General features: G+C 42.8%; 1 protein-coding gene across 4 annotated transcripts in view; it reads left to right on the forward strand.

The window, feature by feature from the left end:
* The first annotated feature begins 8,258 nt into the window (after nucleotides 1–8,258).
* SORCS2 (sortilin related VPS10 domain containing receptor 2) overlaps nucleotides 8,259–18,299 on the forward strand; it is a 661,827-nt gene continuing 651,786 nt past the window's right edge. For 2 of the 4 annotated variants that reach the window (XM_072126131.1, XM_072126132.1), the window contains exon 1: nucleotides 8,259–8,648. In XM_072126131.1, the coding sequence (XP_071982232.1) occupies nucleotides 8,355–8,648 (294 nt within the window). In that variant the 5' untranslated portion in view covers nucleotides 8,259–8,354. The remainder of the gene's footprint in view (nucleotides 8,649–18,299) is intronic. The other 2 variants (XM_072126133.1, XM_072126134.1) reach the window with 1 other exon arrangement.

The raw sequence follows: 18,299 nt of genomic DNA on the forward strand, positions 1-18,299 counted from the left end.
CGGCGGCCCGGCCAGCATTACAGGCACAAATTGCCTGTGGTATTTCGGGAAGCAGCTGCGCTCCCTCTGTGGTCACATGGCGGATAGATCCCACTAATTGTAACGGAGCTGAGGCTTTGATCCAGAGGCCTCCAAATAAGATAAATATGTGTAATATCTCCCCATATTTCATGTATTATACCTGTATCCTAATCAGGAATTAATCATGATTTTAATTAAAAAACATAGATGGAAAATAAATTCTCAAAATTCCATTTATTAATATTACATTATGGGGCACATTTACTAAGGGTTCGTCGCACGCATTATCGTCAGGTTTACAGTTTTGCCCTGAATTACCCCGGGGTTTTTGGCGCATGCGATCGGATTGTGGCGCATCGGCGCTGGCTTGGATGCGACACAGATCGGGGGGCGTGGACGTCAGACAATGCACCTCGCGGATCGTGACAGAACGGGTAAGTAAATGTGCCCCTATGTCTGCGATCTTAAAGTGTTTCTCCATTTCTGGACATAATTGAAAAGTTTTGAGAAGCGATATTCATCTTTAACCCCTTAATGCCGAGGCCCTTTTCATTTTTGCGTTTCTGGTTTTTACTCCCCATCTTCAAAAATCCAATACTGTTTTATTTTTCCATGTACAGAGAGCTGTGTGAGGACTTGTGTTCTGCATAACAAATTGCACTTCATGGTGATGGTATTGAATATTCCATGCCATGTACTGGGAAGCAGGAAAAAAATCCAAATACAGTGAAAATGGTGAAAAGATGCATTTGCGCCATTTTCTTGTGGGCTTGGATTTTACAGCTTTCACTGAGCGCCCCAATTGACAGGTCTACTTCTTTTCTTTGGGTCCGTGCGATCACAGGGATACCAAATTTATATAGGTTTTATCATGTTTTCATACATTTACAAAAATGAAGACCTCCTGTACAAAAAAATATTCTTAATTTTGCCATTTTCTGGCTGAAAAGGAAGTCTGGAGATGAAGTCACATATAAAAATAAAGATAACACTGTAAAATGAATGAGCACTGAATTTTGGATAATAAAGGGAAAAAAATGGAAAAATATAAGTTGATAGTTATGTAACTTTGAAAGTTTTGTACGGTAATTAATGAAATGTGAATCTGTACAATGCCGTGGAATATGTTGGCGCAATAGAAATAAGAGCAAATATAGATTCTAAATACTCATCTCATATGATATGAAAGGTGCTGCAACACTGACACCTAGAGGTGATTAATGGGTACTGCTTGTATTACATAGAGAAAAAAGTACTTTTTTAAATAATATATTTATGTCTGTATAAATTTTGTCTGTTTTACGCGCAATATAGTAGCAATGACTTCTCTCACAATGGTTGTCACCCAGCTTTCCCAGATTAGATAAGTGAATACGAACTTTTGCACCATCTTGACAAACGTGTTATGTGCAAGCCAACTGCAAAGTGACAGCTTCCAGGCAAGTTGGGGGTGAGAATAAAATTATTGCTACGCACAAAAAGTATGAACTACCGTATATACTCGAGTATAAGCCGACACGAGTATAAGCCGAGACCCTAATTTTACCAACAAAAACTGGGAAAAACTACTGACTCGAGTATAAGCCGAGGGTGGGAAATGCATTGGTCAAACCCCCCCCAATAGTATACAGCCTGCCAGCCCCCAGTAGTGTACAGCCTGCCAGCCCCCAGTAGTATACAGCCTGCCAGCCCCTAGTAGTTTACAGCCTGCCCGCCCCCATGTAGTATACAGCCTGTCAGCCCCCAGTAGTATACAGCCTGCCAGCCCCCAGTAGTGTACAGCCTGCCAGCCCCCAGTAGTATACAGCCTGCCAGCCCCTAGTAGTTTACAGCCTGCCAGCCCCCAGTAGTATACAGCCTGTCAGCCCCCAGTAGTATACAGCCTGTCAGCCCCCAGTAGTATACAGCCTGCCAGCCCCCAGTAGTATACAGCCTGCCAGCCCCCAGTAGTATACAGCCTGCCAGCCCCCAGTAGTATGCAGCCTGCCAGCCCCCAGTAGTATACAGCCTGCCAGCCCCCAGTAGTATACAGCCTGTCAGCCCCCAGTAGTATACAGCCCAGCCTGCCCCCAGTAGTATACAGCCCAGCCAGCCCCCAGTAGTATACAGCACAGCCGTGCCCCCAGTAGTATACAGCCTGCCAGCCCCCAGTAGTATACAGCCTGCCAGCCCCCATGTAGTATACAGCCAGCCAGCCCCAGTAGTATACAGCCTGCCAGCCCCTATGTAGTATACAGCAGCCCCTGTAGTATACAGCCTGTCAGCCCCCAGTAGTATACAGCCTGCCAGCCCCATGTAGTATTTAGCAGCCCCTAGTGGCATACAGCAGCCCCTAGTAGTATACAGAAAGCCCCTAGTACTATACAGCAGCCCCTAGTACTATACAGCAGCCCCTAGTAGTATACAGAAAGCCCCTAGTACTATACAGCAGCCCCTAGTACTATACAGCAGCCCCTAGTAGTATACAGAAAGCCCATAGTAGTATACAGAAAGCCCATAGTAGTATACAGCCTGTCAGCCCCCAGTAGTATACAGCCTGCCAGCCCCCAGTAGTATACAGCCTGCCAGCCCCCAGTAGTATACAGCCTGCCAGCCCCCATGTAGTATACAGCCTGCCCGCCCCCATGTAGTATACAGCCTGTCAGCCCCCAGTAGTATACAGCCTGTCAGCCCCCAGTAGTATACAGCCTGCCAGCCCCCAGTAGTATACAGCCTGTCAGCCCCCAGTAGTATACAGCCTGTCAGCCCCCAGTAGTATACAGCCTGCCAGCCCCCAGTAGTATACAGCCTGCCAGCCCCCAGTAGTATGCAGCCTGCCAGCCCCCAGTAGTATACAGCCTGCCAGCCCCCAGTAGTATACAGCCTGTCAGCCCCCAGTAGTATACAGCCTGCCAGCCCCCAGTAGTATACAGCCTGCCAGCCCCCAGTAGTATACAGCCTGCCAGCCCCCAGTAGTATACAGCCTGTCAGCCCCCAGTAGTATACAGCCTGCCAGCCCCCATGTAGTATACAGCCAGCCAGCCCCCAGTAGTATACAGCCTGCCAGCCCCCATGTAGTATACAGCAGCCCCTGTAGTATACAGCCTGCCAGCCCCCTGAAGTATACAGCCTGCCAGCCCCCATGTAGTATACAGCCTGCCAGCCCCCAGTAGTATACAGCCTGCCAGCCCCCATGTAGTATACAGCCTGCCAGCCCCCAGTAGTATACAGCCTGCCAGCCCCCATGTAGTATACAGCAGCCCCTGTAGTATACAGCCTGTCAGCCCCCAGTAGTATACAGCCTGCCAGCCCCCATGTAGTATGCAGCATCCCCTGTAGTATACAGCCTGTCAGCCCCCAGTAGTATACAGCCTGCCAGCCCCATGTAGTATTTAGCAGCCCCTAGTAGCATACAGCAGCCCCTAGTAGTATACAGAAAGCCCCTAGTACTATACAGCAGCCCCTAGTACTATACAGCAGCCCCTAGTAGTATACAGAAAGCCCCTAGTAGTATACAGAAAGCCCATAGTAGTATACAGCAGCCCCTAGTAGTATACAGCCTGCCCCCAGTAGTATACAGCAGCCCCCAGTAGTATACAGCTTGCCCCCAGTAGTATACAGCAGCCCCTAGTAGTATACAGCAGCCCCTAGTAGTATACAGCAAGCCCTAGTAGTATACAGCAAGCCCCTAGTAGTATACAGCAAGCCCTTAGCAGTATACAGCAGCCCTGGTAGTATACAGCAGCCCCTAGTAGTATACAGCCTGCCCCCACGGACCTTAAAAAAATAAACTTAAATACTCACCCTCCGATGTCGGCGTGTCTAACCGATGTCCCCGATGTCAGCGTGTCTGGTCTTCTTTCTTCTCCGCGGCTCCTCTTCTTTCTTCTCTCTTCCGGCATGGACGCGGCCATGTTTTCTTCTAGCAGGAGCATACTATGACGCGACCGCTGCTTACGTCATAGTATGCGCGGCCATGAAGAAAACATGGGCGCGCCCATGCCGGAAGAGAGAAGAAGAGCCGCGGAGAAGAAAGAATACGGGACGCGCTGACATCCGGGACATCGGTAAGTCGCGCCGACATCGGAGGGTGAGTATTTAAGTTTATTTTTTTTAACTGGGTAATTTTTTTTTAATAGACTCGTGTATAAGCCGAGGGGACGTTTTTCAGCACATTTTTTGTGCTGATAAACTCGGCTTATACACGAGTATATACGGTAACCAGTCATTAATAATAGCCATATGTAATAGCCATCACATATTTTAAAGGGGTTGTCCACTTTCAGCAAATAATTGCTATTGTTTGTGTGATGAAAAGTCTTTCCTATATCAGTTCCTCACAGTTTTTAAGATCACTGCTTCCTTTCATTCTGTTGGAAGCTCCATTGTTTACCTTCTGTGAAAAAAACCCACCCCTGGCCATGTGATGTTGTAGTGCCTTGTAACAGAGGAGCAATGAACTTTGGACATTCGTGAACATTTGAATATTTCCCCTAAGCGAATTCAGCACTTTTTACTTTCTATTACATCAAGGGTTAACTTGCATCAATCTATGGTGTTTTGTTACATACGTACATTCTGTTTATTATTACTGTGTCTCTATAGACTAGTAGAAAGGGTTAATAAACACCGAGAGACATTTCTGTGTATTTCTATCTCTTAGAGAAGTCAGTAATTTTCCACAGATTGTTTTGCAGAAGAAAAACAGACTTGCTCACCAGACAAGCAGACAGTATGACCTTTAGAATGACAGGTGATGTCTGGAAAGTTGTTTACTATTTTAGAATCTTGTTGCCATAGAATATTATGGGGACTCAATGCACGTAAATCAACAATATAACCATGCTCCATATATTGCTCACTGTGGATAGTGGTAAAAAAAAATGAAGATCCTCCATCTTCAAGCAACAATCAAATTCATGTAGATCATTAGGACAAATAATTCATGTCTTCATTTTACAAATATATTGCAAATACATATATTATATAAGTATGTTTGTACATCAGAATTCTTTGACTAAACTTAGGTAATAATCCATTAATACTAATAGCATCCATGCCGAGTCTCCATGGCTTCACCGAGAACGCCCAGACTGTGTTACGTTTCGGAGGAACTCCTTCCTCAGACTCAATGTAAGTTTACTAGACAAGCAGACCTTTAGAATGACAGGTCCTGTCTGGAAGTTGTTTACCATTTTAGAATCTTGCTGTCATAGAATATTAAATCTATGTTAATCTAGGGGAGAATGCTTTGTCATTGTTATTGTGCTAAAATATAACCACTCCTCACCCGGTAGAAAGTATATAAGGAGAACAGTCCTCCACACCGATTGGAGGAGACGACTGTCAGTCTACCTGAGCAACCAAAAGAAGAAGCTGAGATGGGGAAACTCTCCCATAGACCCTGGGCTCGTAGCCTGTGACCAGGGAACCAGCCTTCCTAGAAAGAGAGGGACAGCTAGCCCAGGCCTTTTCTCAACATTAACCCTTCAGGGAGGGGATCGGAGTAGTCAGCCCTGTGATTTGCTTGTATTCCTTTCTACCTGCATTTATTCAGTAAAGAAGGAAACTGCAGACCCGACCTCCCTGGACTTATTTCCCATTGGGGTGCACCAGGTCTTACCCTCCCTTCTTGATAGCAGCAACACGTGGTGACACCATGATGGTGCCTGGCAGACCCAGCATAGCATTGGGGCCACCCCAACCGGGGCAATGCACAATATAATAAGATGACTACACGCCTGGATCTATGAGTAAGTGTCCCTGGTTTATCATGTAGGATTCTGATGTCAGATTTCCTGCAGCTCTGCAGTATAATACAGGCTGAATAACGAATGCATACTGTATTATGTATTCAGATAATTACAGTAACTGTATAAACTGTAATGAATTCTATTAATTCCATATTAGTTCCATAAACTAAAATTGGTAAATTGAAAGCTTTTTATTTCAAAACTTGTCCAGTTGTACACTATGGTGTCTGTTTCTTATCTTGATATATGCACGGAAGGGGTGTGGTTTCATAGAGGGGTGTGGTTTCATAGAGGGGTGGGGTTTCATAAAGGGGTGCGGTTTTGCTCAAAAACAGTGGCACACAAGAGGCAATTATGCAAATGCTCCAGGATTTCAACACATTTTATGACGTAAACTAAGCCAAATCGTATGAGACGCAAAGTACAACCAGACAGTTTTATTCTACAACCGATTTATCATCCAGCAGCAGACACTGATAAATCTGTCGGAGTATAAGATAAACTTTTGCCTCTCAGTAAATACGGGTGAAGTCTCCACCAGGCCGGACCTGAGACCAGGGCTGATCCTGAAAATTTCTGCTATAGTCTCCAATGGTTTTCTTGTGGAGACTATAGTAAATCCGACAGACCGGCATTCACACCCCTTCCCTCCCATGGCCTGCCCTGATTGGCCCCCAAAGTGGCGTGCGTATTGTAGAAGCCAGAAAACTAATTTTTACTAATTTTGTCTATACAGGCGGTCCCCTACTTAAGAACACCTGACTTACATACGACCCCTAGTTACAAACGGACCTCTGGATGTTGGCAATTTACTGTACTTTAGTCCTAGGCTACAATAAACAGCTTTAACAGTTATCAATGGTGTCTGTAATTAAAATTTATTGTTACTCCTGGTTCTTATGACAAACAAACCATTTTTAAAATACAATTGTCACAGAGAATAAAAAATTTTTTGACTCGGGTTACAATAACAAAGTATACGGTTCCGACTTACATACAAACTCAACTTGAGAACAAACCTACAGAACCTATCTTGTATGTAACCCGGGGACTGCCTGTATAAGTTCTGAGCCAATCCCTTGCATCCTGCTGGCAGGAAAAACAGAGAATGACCCAAACCCAGAGATTACATTACAGTCATTAAAAAGATCTGCTACTAGCGGTCCTAATATGGGGGACAGCAGCGAACTTAGCCTAGTGGGGTGCAAGCCTCCAGCATAAAATAAAACAAATGCACAAATGAATAAAGGATTAATAAGTAAAAATAATATATACAAATTATAATATAAAATAAATAAAACTGAGGGTAAAGTAAAGAAAAAACTTCACATACATGAAGGTGAAGGTACACTCTCTGCTGCCTGAGGCAAGCTTTAAGCCTGCTGTAGCGGGTGACTGCACCCCTGATGCGTCTGCAGGTGGTGCTGCCTGAGGCAATGGCTTCAACTCGCCTCATGGCTGCTGCACCCCTGCATACATGTGTCTGTACATAGGCATTAAAAGTACAGAGATCATTATCTCAACAGTCCCATAGATACTGTAGAATAAATGTCATGCTATAATATATTTGCAATATATATAATACAGCATATAATAATATTAATGTATTCACAACCTACTGAATGTTCAGCCCTGCAAACATACAATCACTTCTGCTCGGCCCCCTATCTTATTTATGAGTTACGAGTTACGTACAAGATCGTTTCTGTTGGTTTGTTCTTAAGTTGAATTTGTATGTAAGTCGGAACTGTATATTTTATAATTGTAACTCCAGCCAAACATTTTTGTGGTCTCTGTGACAATTGCATTTAAAAAATATTGAGTTGTCCTAAGAACCAGGAGTAACACTAAATCTTCATTACAGACGCCTGTGATAACTGTTATAGCTGATTATTGTAACCTAGGACTAAAGTACAGGAAATTACCAAAATCCAGAGGTCCGTTTGTAACTAGGGGTCGTCTGTAACTCAGGTGTTCGTAAGTCAGGGACCGCCTGCACTTCTGAGTAAAAAAGCGAAAAAAGTACAACTAAACCGAGGTTTTGAAGCTATAGTGGCGCCATATGGTGCACAATGTCCATATATTGGGCATCACTATACCCAGGTGAATAAAGGAGTTAACTTTGGGGTAAATATCTTTCTACTCCAAATCCTAATCTAAAAAATAAATAGTGAGAAAATTTTATTTTATCCCATTTATGTCCCATCTTTTTATCTCAAAATCGATTGATATTGTGCATGACCAAAGTGTATGGTAAGAATGAATCTTTGGCAAGGTGGACATTTTTGCTCTGGGCATCAGAGATAATCTTTGTGCCTATGGAGATGTGATATCAGGTGTCTCTGCGATGTAGGTAAAGGCTTTAGATCCCTGGGATGAGCTATAAAGTCATGGAAGTGATGTATAGCTGCAGTGCGCACTCTCACCAGCAGATGGCGCCGCGCTCCTCCTCCAGTGACAGCTGGACTTGGGAGAGCTCAGTGTTCTCCAATGTAAGGAGGAAAAACCTTGCTTTGTTTGCAATCCCACCCTCTCCCTGCTTCTCCCTCAGTATCTATCTATCTGGCATACACATCCCCAGCCTGTCAGCAGAAGAGGAGCATGGCACTGAGGGGGCCACTTCTTCCACCCCCTATGGGCATCCTGTGCTTTGCCAGTCTCTCCCTGCTGGTGCAGCTGGTGCAGGGCACAGGCTGGGTGCACAGGAGGACTACTCGGGATCTACTCAAGGCTGGGAGCAGAGTTGATGGAAATGGGGTTACTGAGGATGCTGCTGCTCGTTTTGGGAGGGCTACAAGCAATGACCACATCTCACTGCTCAGCACCTCATTTGTGCTCAAGGGGGATGCTTCACACAACCAAGCCATGGTGCACTGGACCGGGGAGAACAGCAGTGTGAGTGAGCCCTCAACTAACACTTGACAGATGCTTACATTCCCTTTAACCCTGAGTAGCTCCAGGGCATGCACACTGGATGTGCCAGGGCAAGCTGAGTTATATGCCCTGGTACATGCAGGGGTTAAATGCCCTGGTACATGTCTATGCACTACCTGGGGGAAAGAATTGTGTACTGAAAGAGTTAACTGCATTGTAATAGATCTGTGCACTGCCAGAGTTGTATGCCATGCCACATGCCAGAGTTATATGCCCGGGTACATGTCTTTGCATTGTTGAAGTTACATCCCCTGCTACATGTCTATGCTCCGGAGCAGGATTAATGCCCGGGTAAATATCTATGCACTTCCAATGTTATGTCTTGGTATTGATCTGTGCACTGCTAGAGTTATATACCTGTGTTACATGCCTATGCTCTGCCAGGGTTATATGCCCAGGTATGCCACTGTTATGTGCCCTGGTACATGTCCTTGCACTATTGGGGTTAAATGCCCGGGTAAATATTCATGAACTTTAGTAATAAATATGTGCACTGGTATATGTGTGTAATGCCAGTATTATGTGCCCTGGTACTGTAATGGTAGTACTATATCCCCTGGTACCAGTGTATGTTATGCCAGTGTTATATGCCCTCATTGCCCTGGTACTGTAATGCAAGTAATCTATGCCCTGGTACCTGTGTATGTTACGCCAGTATTATATGCATTGGTATATGTGTAAATACTACGAGTGTTATATTCCCTGGTATATATGTATACACTGCTAGTGCTATATGTTCCGGTCCAAGTGTTTATACTGCCAGTGTTATATACCTTGGTATACAGTATATGTTTAGAATGCCATTGTTATATATCCTAGTATACAGTATATGTATATACTGCTAGTGTTATATGTCCTGGTATACAGTATATGTATATATGCCAGTGTTATATATCCTAGTATACAGAATATGTATATACTGCCAGTGTTATATGCCCTGGTATACAGTATATGTATATAATGCCATTGTTATATATCCTAGTATACAGTATATGTATATACTGCTAGTGTTATATGTCCTGGTATACAGTATATGTATATATGCCAGTGTTATATATCCTAGTATATGTATATAATGCTAGTGTTATAAGCCCTGGTATACAGTATATGTATATAATGCCAGTGTTATATGCCCTGGTATACAGTACATGTATATACTGCCAGTGTTATATACCCTGGTATACGGTACATGTATATACTGCCAGTGTTATATACCCTGGTATACAGTATATGTTTATACTGCCAGTGTTATATGCCCTGGTATACAGAATATGTATATACTGCCAGTGTTATATGCCCTGGTGTACAGTTTATGTATATACTGCCAGTGTTATATGCCCTGGTATACAGTATATGTATATAATGCCAGTGTTATATAACCTGGTATACAGTACATGTATATACTGCCAGTGTTATATACCCTGGTATACAGTTTATGTATATACTGCCAGTGTTATATACCCTGGTATACAGTTTATGTATATACTGCCAGTGTTATATACCCTGGTATACAGAATATGTATATACTGCCAGTGTTATATACCTTGGCATACAGTATATGTATATACTACCAGTTTTATATGCCCTGGTATACAGTATATGTATATAATGCCAGTGTTATATAACCTGGTATACACTATATGTATATAATGCTCTGTGAGTGTTATTTGCCTTGGAGATAATTTCCCACCTATATGCTAGAAATAAATCCCCAAAACCCACTTATGTGCTGTCTGTGTTATATGCCCCTATATTCCTGTTTTGAATACCAATCCCCTGCTTATATACCCACTTTAGAGTCTATTACAGGGTATATGCCCACTTTCAGGTCTATGCAATAGTTGCCTATTTCCATGCAGGAGCCAGTGTGATATGCCCTCTATATCTGAGCAGTGTGATATGCCCTCTATGGTAGCATGTGTGTACTTACTACCCGGAGCTTGTATCAGTGTTGTATCTGGTGGCTACTACTACTATGTCCTCCTTCTCTATCTGCCCATCAATCTCTGGTGACACTTGTCAGAGCTGATGTATGTCCTCCCAGTTACCAGGGGGAGCTGCTGCAACATTGTTTCTATGATTTGTTATAATGTCTGTTATACACAATTACTTATTGTAGATACAAGTTATCTGGTGTTATTTATGTTATTGTTGCACTCAGTGTTGTTATTGTTGCATTGTCTGTCATCAGTGTATGCAGGTCATCAGGGGTCTATTCATTAGGTGATGGATGACCATCAATATGTCAATGGGAAGGATTCATCTTGTCTGGTCCTGCTCTCTTGTATCCACTCATCTCCTGTCAAGCATTGGAGGGGGTTTTGGTCTCAATTTAACTTCCACCTCCCTCTTAACCAGGCGATATACATGAGGCTCAATACATATCCACTCACTCCCTATTCATTCATCCAGGCTGTTTATTTATCAGAAGCAGGAGGACTACAAGTAACAGAAATCCTTGATGGCTGTTTGGAAGTATCTGTGTGACTTCTTTGCATGGAAATGTTTCTACATTGAAAGAAAAAATTATGACCCAGAACTGTTGATGTCATAGGAAAGTTTTGAAACTTCCCAGGAAACTTTTCTCTACGTAGTGACAGCTTCCACCACTAGGGGGGGTTACTATGCTGCAGGGGTGGGATCAAGTGTGGGGCCCTCGGTCAGTCATCTAACCCTTAGATGACTACTGGGAGCATGGAGAGAACAAAATAAAACAATTATAACAATATTTAAAGAAACATAATAAAATATTAATAGAATCATTCATTATTATCATTAGTATTATTATTTATTAATTATTATGAATTCAATCACATAATAAAAACATTTAAAATATGGAACCATTAATCAATAATAATATTAAACAATAATTCCAAAAATAATAATGATATGTAATTGTACTGTAAAATTCCTAGAATTTGGCGTTTGATACTCCAGTATCTATTTCTATCTCTAGAGGAAGAAGACGGCAGAAGAAGTCATTTTTGTGCTTACATTTTACATTATGTGTTTCTTTCTTTCTATACTCTTACTTTAATAACAATAATAATCTTTATTTCTATAGCGCCATCATATTCTGTAGCTCTGTACAAATCATATACAAATATAATTAATATATATTAATATAGGGAGGGTTCATCACATCACACTCGCAAGTGTAGAACGGGCCTTATGGTGGTCAGAGGCCGAGCTCTCAGTAAATTGTTTTTTTTTGTTTTTAAAAAAACTTCCAGGCCTTCCCAATGACTGAGAGGTAAGGCTCTTTCACACTGCCGTTGTTTTTCATGTCTGTGGTACAGTGATTTCCATGGATGCCTCACAAAGCTATTGATTTCTATGGGTGTATTCACACTGGTAGCTGGTATAAGAGTGTATTCACATTGGCTTGTATTTTCACTGATCCGTTATCCATGGAAACATTTATAAAACATGTCCTATTTTTTTCACTAATGCGAATCAAGGAAGGCAATAGAACTCTATGGGTCCGCAAAAAAAAACGGATCCGTTTTTTTTTTCACTGATGAGGCTGAAAACCAGGTGTGATGTTTTCCAAGCAACGTTACACCTTCAGGGTTATTTTTGCGGACACAGAGACAAATGGAAAAAAAAACGGAGACAAAACTAGGCGGATGAGCAACTGAAGGTAAATTTCAACGCCAATGTGAAAGAGCCCCTACAGAAAGGCCCTTGTCCCTTAAGCCAGATCAGGCATTAATAATAATGATAATAATAATAATAAAATTTTTTATTATTGTTGTTAATAATAATACATTTATTATCAAAGACATTATCAAAGTTTCTCCAGTAAATCAGTAATATTGGTCATGTCCACTCAATGCACAGTAATTATTGTTATGTATATGAGTAAATATGTGGTATTTTTGGGATTTTCCAGATTTACTTACAATACGTTCTCTATGCTATAATGTACTATATATTTACTTATATATAATTTATGCTATAATGGACAATATCCGGAGGCCTGTGTGTAAGTTCAGGACAGTCTGTAGGAATCAGGTCCTGTGTGTAGTACGACTCTCATTATCCTCATTAATAGGGCAATTAGAGGGGGACTTTCTCCGTCACTAATTATGATGTGGTAAGTCAGTGGGGCTTGGATACATCTAGTGGTAACATGTCTGATACATCGGGGCCGGGCTAATAGGATGCAGCTTGTGCTAGGAGTTCATCAGACGCGCTCGCTCTCGGTGTCGGTGAGATCACAGTTTAGAAGTGAAAAAAAAAAAATCAATTTTCTAAAATTAGCCGTAATCTTGGTCCTGAAAGAATTGGTCATGTGATCAATCATTAGCTTTGGGTCAACTTAATTAATGGCCACTTTATTCTGCATGGGGCTCTGTACGCCAACAAAAGCGTGACCAGTGCACTATGTCAAATGGGCTGAAACGTTGATTTAGCCAAAGTGCTTCTATCTGCATAACACGGCCTGACTGCTGCGTCTTCATCAGTCCTAATGGGGGGAGGGGATATTAGCAAATTTAACCCTGCGTAGGCTATGGATACAATACATGTTCCAGGTATCCAATGATTTGGTACAACTTACCAGTCCCTATATGTTAAATGTATCTTATGTGAGCAAACCCACCATAAATATCATCCCATGCGGATGCGTGAGTTGCATTATGGGTCAATCCACCCCTGCATATGTTTTTCAAAATGGAATCCCTTACGTATGAGTAATGCATTATACCAAGATGTACATGTCTCTTATAATGTATAATGTCATGTGTTGTATTAGTTCTGTGCCAAACGACAAACAAGCACAATACTGCTACATGGATAAACACAACAATGGTGTGTAAGTTCTGCAGCAGCTGAGGTGTGTATTATGATGTTTTACAGCAGCTGAGGTGTGTATTATGAGGTTCTTGCAGCAGCTGAGGTGTGTATTATGAGGTTCTTGCAGCAACTGAGGTGTGTATTATGATATTTTGCAGCATCTTAGGTGTCTAATATGACGTTCTGTAGTAGCTAAGGTGTGTTCGTCAGTAGCTGATGTAAGTATTGTGTTCTTCTGCTGCAGAACATCACAATACACACCTCAGCTGCTGCAGAGCCTCATAATACACACCTCAGCTACTGCAGAACATCACAATACACACCTCAGCTACTGCAGAGCATCACAATACACACCTCAGCTGCTGCAGAACATCACACTACACACCTCAGCTACTACCAAATTGCCTATTGTAATATACACACCTCAGCTACTGCAGAACATCACACTACACACCTCAGCTACTGCCAAACATTACAATGCACACCTCAGCTACTGCCAAACATTACAATACACACCTCAGCTACTGCAGAACATTACAATACACACCTCAGCTACTGCCAAACATCACAATACACACCTCAGCTACTGCAGAACATCACAATACACACCTCAGCTACTGCAGAACATCACAATACACACATCAGCTGCTGCAGAACATCACACTACACACCTCAGCTACTGCAGAACATCACACTACACACCTCAGCTACTGCAGAACATCACACTACACACCTCAGCTGCTGCAGAACATCATAATATACACCCCAGCTGCTGCAGAACATCACAATACACACCTCAGCTACTGCAGAACATCACAATACACACCTCAGCAACTGACAAACATTACAATACACACCTCAGCAACTGACAAACATTACAATACACACCTCAGTTACTGCAGAACATCACAATACACACCTCAGCTACTGCAGAACATCACAATACACACCTCAGCAACTGACAAACATCACAATACACACCTCAGCAACTGACAAACATTACAATACACACCTCAGCTACTGCAGAAAATCACAATACACACCTCAGCTGCTGCAGAACATCACAATACACACCTCAGCTACTGCAGAACATCACACTACACACCTCAGCTACTGCAGAACATCACACTACACACCTCAGCTGCTGCAGAACATCATAATATACACCCCAGCTGCTACAGAACATCGTATTATGAAGTTCTGCGAAAGCTGATCTGAGTATTATGGGGTTCTTCAGCAACAGAGGTATATAATATAAGGTTCTGTAGCAGCTGAAGTGTATTGTTATGTTCTGCAGCAGCTGTGGTGAATTGTGCCAATGATAAAAATACTCATGATCAAGCTAGGTAACATGCACAATGAAACCGGAGCATGTGTGACCAGATACTTTTGATACATTACAATATACATTACAATCGGTGGACTTTCTGAAAAGAATCCATAGTACTCCAGGGGGCGCCATAACAAGTATATAATAACCATATCTAGAAATAATTTTAAAACATTTTTGAAAGAAATGTAACGTCTTGCTTAATCTGATTTTACCTAATATTATTTCATGAGGCAACAGGTTTACATGAGAATGGTGTGCCCCTCGGACCCCTATGTATGGCAGTGACTAGTTATGTGTAGTATTGAGTATATCTGGAGAAGGGAACTCTCTACATTGCTACTATTGAGCGCACGTGAGGCAGGAGGAACAATAACTAAGATAAAGGACTGGTGTCAGCCGAGGGCACAGCTCTACGACCCCATGACAGCCCCTGGCTCTATTATGTCTCTCTGTGAAAATGTATCAAGTAATTATTTCTACATTATCAAATGGACCTCTCTCTGCCTGTATTACATGTGGAGATGTACACCATAATCACAATCTGCCTATAACATCATCAGAATGAGACGATTGTCATTGTTTCGCACATCAACCAATCACAGTGCAGCTCTCATTGTCCAACAACACTATTAGAAATGAAAGCTTTACTGTGGTTGGCTAATTAGTAGCCAAAAACTTCTCTCCAACTTTTTCACAATGGACTTGTGTATTTTAATGGCTATTGAAGAAGGATATGAAGAAGGAATAGAGGTGCAAATAGTCCCAAATTTTAGATGATTATAATTCCTGTTGTCTCACAACCATTAGCTTTTCTTCATTCCGAACACATGCACCCTCAGCCGAGCTCAGTTTCAAGAGTATGGTGTGATGACCTGAAGAATAGGGTAACACAAATTTTCATGACCTGCTTCATACCAGGGGGACTTCCAAGTTTCGGAAGTCTCATAAAAGTCAATGGTAAGGTGCGCAGGAAGAAGTACCATCCTGTACTCCAACGACTTCCAGGTAGGCCGAAACCTGGACGTCTCACTGGTATGTTGTGGGTTGGGGTGGTTTGCAGTCTTAGGCCCTCAATGCCCTGAAGAACATAAATGTATTCTCTGTGGAGAGGGAATATATGATGAACTTGATGAAACCCTTCTGCCAATCAGACCCCTATTCAGCTGTACATATGTTTTGTAGTATTAGTATATGTAGCTACATACTGTACCTATAGGTAGTATCTATCCAGGGGTGAACGCAAAAACTCTGCTGCCTGAGGCAAACTATAGAACGGCGCCTTCTCTGCCCCATCCGGTAGCAATAAATCTTTTTTTTTCTTCAGTAATTGGATTCTCCAGACAGTGGGGCTCATTTACTAAGGGTCTGCGGAGCGCATCGGGTTTCCTGCTGATTTCTGTTTTACGCCGCATTTAACAGGGGATTTTGGTGCAGGCGATAGGATTTTGGCGCATCGACGCCGGCTTGCACACGACACAAATCGGGGGGGGGGGGGGGGGGGGGCGCTGCGGGCCGCCAGACAACCCGACGGATTCAGACAACATGCAGGTTTTAACATTTCGAATTGTGTCGCAAGACGCGCACTTACATGCACCGGGAAGAAGAAGGTGAACTCTGGTGGACCTCGGCGGGGAAGCGACGGATGCAGGAACTCAGGCGCATGAGCTACGTGAATCACGCCGGACTTCATCTTCGTCGGACCGTCCGAATTGGGGTTTGCAACTGGACCAGGTAAGTAAATTTGCCCCAGTGTCTCACATCCATACTGGCAACATGTGTGAAAAGACACTATTTTTTAAGGGGCAGCTCCCGCTCTGTAGCAGGTGAAAGTTCCCCTGACGCTGCCCCCCCATCTTGCTTGCCTGAGGCAAGATGCTCAACTTGCATCATAGCTGATGCATCCCTGGATCTACCTACTATACAGTGTACTGCTTCTTTATGCTACACAGACTTGTTTAAGTCCCGCCTTCTCAGAGAAAATGAATCCCTGTGGAAGAAAAACCTACAGCTCTGGTATATATGACACATAAGACATGCAAAAAACATGAACAACTGCAAGTAATATGCTGCTGTGTAGTGAAAAATATATGCCTGAACAGAAAGAACTTAATATTTTATTAGTAAAAGTCAATAACTGAGTGGCGGCCGGTGTTGGCTTCATGCTGACTCTGGTTACGGTGCAGTCATAACTGTACACAGGAGACGGCTTTATATCTCCAGAGCCGTACATAAATCTCAGCTTGTGAATGTAGCCAAAGGCTTCATCATGAATTACCTGCACCTTTATTATGTCTGGAATAAATCGCCCGGTACATCGCCGCCCCAGTAGTTTTAATATTAAAGCTGATCTCAGTGTTGCTCATTTGTGTTTTGTTAGGGTGCCAGGGTGCTTGACTGGAGGAGGGACTAAACCAAGATGCAAAATGTATACATTACCCGCAGCAAGTGTAATGGCACCCAAATGGGACCCTACAAGAGGGAGACAAAGTTCATCACACACAGGGCACCACAACAAACCCTGCCCTTTATCCACACCTAACTCTTCACCCTACTGACAAGTGCGGCCACGGCTCCCTGTTTCACCATTAAGCCAGGGTCATACCAGCTGCCAGTCAGAAGAGTGGTACAGACCTGATAATCCAGGACTGTCCTGCTCAGTGTGGGATGGTTAAGAAATACGGCGACCTTAGATTGGTTCTTCAAGGCCACGCTTTTGAAGTAGACAGAAAACTGTGCACTCGAAAGACTTGAAGTTTCATAGTCATCTACAGTCATCTCCGATACTCCGAGTTCCTTCGTCTCCATGACACTAATGTTCTTTACTGGAATCTAGTTTCCGATACATCAGCATAGGAGACTGTAGATGATCAGAGCAGGGTAAGGGGTAGGTGAGGCTAAGCAATTCTGTTGTTGAAGGACCTATGATGGCATCATCAAAGATCTTTTTGGCCCAGGAGGAAATAACATGTAGAAATTGATGCTACTTCCTAGTGGGACCTCAAAGTTTACATCATCAAAGGTTCCTCAGCAACAGCAAATATCACCTGCTATCAATCATTATATTGCTTTTAAAAATCTTTGCCTGAGCATATGAATAACATTATTTTCAATCCCCAGCGTTGCCGTTTCACCTCTCGGGCTTGTCTCATTGTATGTATCGGAGTCCAGTCCTTGGTGGTTTCTGATCTTGGGTTGACGTGATGAATGAAGGACGACGGTCCTGCTTGTTTAGCATGTAGCCCCTTTGTTCGGTGCCATCATGGTTAGAATTTTTCGTGGTGTTGCTCATGCCATCTCGTATGTCTTTTGTCAGTAGTCAATGACCTGTTGCTGTTGCTACGACTTTGCTCGAGGACTACATTATGAGTGTAACCTTGTTTTCTTAGCCTCGCTCGGATCACTTCCTTTATGCGCTTATTAACAGCCGTCTAAATATTTATTACCATATTTTATGTGCCGGCTCCAGGCGCTGGGTGCTG

This window comes from Engystomops pustulosus, chromosome 1 (assembly GCF_040894005.1).
Source record: "Engystomops pustulosus chromosome 1, aEngPut4.maternal, whole genome shotgun sequence".
Lineage (NCBI taxonomy): Eukaryota > Metazoa > Chordata > Amphibia > Anura > Leptodactylidae > Engystomops > Engystomops pustulosus.